Source organism: Microtus ochrogaster, unplaced genomic scaffold, assembly GCF_000317375.1.
Source record: "Microtus ochrogaster isolate Prairie Vole_2 unplaced genomic scaffold, MicOch1.0 UNK25, whole genome shotgun sequence".
NCBI lineage: Eukaryota > Metazoa > Chordata > Mammalia > Rodentia > Cricetidae > Microtus > Microtus ochrogaster.
In genome coordinates this window covers 1,047,722-1,050,407 of record NW_004949123.1, presented here as the reverse complement: position 1 = coordinate 1,050,407, position 2,686 = coordinate 1,047,722, and the positions used below count along the sequence as shown (strand labels likewise).

General features: G+C 53.1%; 1 protein-coding gene across 1 annotated transcript in view; it reads left to right on the top strand.

Annotated features, from left to right (window-relative positions):
* Window positions 1-276: 276 nt before the first annotated feature.
* LOC101981610 (glutathione S-transferase Mu 2-like) overlaps window positions 277-2,686 on the top strand; it is a 5,048-nt gene continuing 2,638 nt past the window's right edge. Inside the window, exons 1-5 of the mRNA XM_005367854.2 lie at window positions 277-436; window positions 698-773; window positions 1,167-1,231; window positions 1,516-1,597; window positions 1,703-1,803. Of these exons, the coding sequence (XP_005367911.1) occupies window positions 401-436; window positions 698-773; window positions 1,167-1,231; window positions 1,516-1,597; window positions 1,703-1,803 (360 nt within the window). The 5' untranslated portion in view covers window positions 277-400. The remainder of the gene's footprint in view (window positions 437-697; window positions 774-1,166; window positions 1,232-1,515; window positions 1,598-1,702; window positions 1,804-2,686) is intronic.

Genomic DNA, 2,686 nt, shown 5'->3' with positions numbered 1-2,686 from the left:
AGGTTGAGCGACAAGAGTAGAGGACAGAAGGAGAGATCATTGCGTGACAGCTTGAGGAATGGGGAGAGAAGGAGGCAGCGGCGCGGCGCAGGCAGGGACGGGACCTGCAGAGCCATCCATCGGGCTTTAGGGGTCGTCTCCAAACCTTAGGAAGGAGGTCACACTGACGAAGCTACTTTAGATTTGACTCCGCCTTGTTGGATTTGGGATTAGGGTTGGAAGCTGAGAGAAGACCTTGGCGAGAGCCCGTCCTAACAGGAGCGGGGCGGGGCGGGGCGGAGAAAGAGGGGGCGGGACCAAAAGGAGAGGGCTCATTACCAGTGCCGCTGCTTCTCACCTTGCGCACCAGCGTACAGTCCCAGTTTACACAGCTCCGCTGAAGCCAGAAAGCACCAGTACCATGCCTATGACACTGGGTTACTGGGATATCCGTGGGGTGAGAGCGGGGTCTGACAGCCGAGTGCGATGGGAACGTCGGGCGGGCGGGAATGTGCTGAGTAGTTGGCAGCGGGTCCAGGAAATGGATCCCCCTTGCTGGATTCCACAGCCTGTACTTCTCAGAACTCTAGATGTTTGAGATTAGTCTCTCTCCCTCTCCCCGTCCCCACCGTGTGTGCGAACTGTTAGATCATGGGTAAGGATTAAAATATAGAGACATAGTCAGGGGTGTGCCTCTCTGATCAGCCGTTTCTTCTAGTTGTGCCACGCCGTCCGCCTGTTCTTGGAATACACTGATTCAAGCTATGAGGAGAAGAGATACACCATGGGAGATGGTAACGACACCCTCTTAGACTCTTGCTTCTGATTGGTGGCACTCAGGAGCCCCTGTGCGTGGCCCCTTGTTGCCCAGATCTGCGGGCCTCTTTCAGTTAGAACTAGGGTTCAACTAGACCTTCAAAAAACCCTGTGAAGGCAGTCTGGTCTTAAAATGTAGGGCTATGACTTTTTCTCTATTTGTAAATTAGCATTTGTCTAAACTTCTTGTAAACCTTAGGCCTGCAGGGCCCACAGTTCCAGACACTCTTCCCTCCTGTTACCTTGGAATACACACTCAGTGTGAGGTTGCAGAGTCCCTGCCTGGGGGTGGGGGTGGGGTGGGGGCTTGCCTGACTCCTATAGGAGGGTAGGAACTAGAGTGATTTCTTTTTCAACTCTTGCCACTACAGCTCCCAACTTTGACCGAAGCCAGTGGCTGAATGAGAAGTTCAAGCTGGGCCTGGACTTTCCCAATGTAGGTTCAGGGAAGGGAGGTTTGGGGAAGGCATGGCGTCCTCACCTCTTCTCCTTGTCTGGCTGAGGGGGTTTGGGGTCAGAGCTTCTGCTCTCCTGCTCCCATTCCTGGTGGCTGCACAGTGAGATGGGCTGTGTCCCAGCTCTTCCATTCAGTGTGCACTGTGCTCGTGGAGGGTTTCCCATGTCAGGCACACTGAGTGCCAGGTCCCATGTCTGTCCTCACCCAGAAAAGGAATGCCGGGTCCTCATATCCCACCTGACTGTCCCTGCTTGTCTTTTCAGCTGCCCTACTTAATTGATGGATCGACCAAGATCACTCAGAGCAACGCCATCCTGCGCTACATTGCCCGCAAACACAACCTGTGTGAGTGAGGCCTCCCTGGGCTTGGCGCGTGTGTGTGTGTGTGTGTGTGTGTGTGTGTGTGTGTGTGTGTGTGTGTGTGCTGAGATTCCGCTGTGTGTCCTGCAGGTGGGGAGACAGAGGAGGAGAGGATTCGTATTGACATTTTGGAGAACCAGGTCATGGACACCCGCTTCCAGCTTGCGATGATCTGCTTCAGCCCTGAGTTTGTGAGTCCCCCAGTGGATGGGGAAGACAGGGTTTGGAGTTAAAGTCCTAAGTTCACATCTGTATTGGTCAAGGTCAGCATTTGAGTCTAGCAGTGCTGATTCTCTAAGCCCTTACTTATCTCAGCAACCAAGTGGCCTTCATGACTCCAGAATCTTGCCAAATAGCCACTGTGGGTCAGTTTCTACCACTTCTAGGATATGGCTTGGATTCCACAAGCTAGAAGTTCAGTTTTTAAACATTTGAGCATGTAGTGTTTTGCTTCTTTGATGGCACTGGCCATCTGAGTCCAGAGTGTGACAGGTGTATGGGCACCTCCTAAGGACCTCTGAGTCTGACCCCCAGGATCTGATTTGGGCCATAAGTGTTGTATTTGTTATTCTTTTTAAAGCGGTGGGTGGGAGACCACGGTGGGCCAGAGGCCTCTGCTGGTCAGTGGGTGACCCCAAGCCTAGGCGGGTCCCCTTGGCGGTTAAGAGACACACAGATACACCATGCAGAGTTTGTGTATAGAATTTATTTAGTGGGTTATGGAAGGAAAGGGAAGGGGGAGAGGGGGAGAGAAAAAAGAGAAGGGGGAGAAGAGAGAGAGGCAGCAGCCACCTCTTCAGAAGAGAAACAGAAAGGGGGAGTGGGCGGGGTTTCTCTTAAGGGGACAGGGTAACCAAGTGACAGGACAGGTCATGACAGTATTCCCATCTGACTTCTCATCCTCCAACACGTGGGACCTGGTGCCCAGAGGGCTCTGATCAGCAGAGATGAGCTCATTGAAAGTCAGGAAGCTGACTCAGGGCCAGTCTTGAGGGGGTGCATGCTCTCCCTCCATTCCTGTGAAGTCAAACTCTTTGCCAGGGAGCCTGTATTGGAGGGTGGTGACTGGTTTTT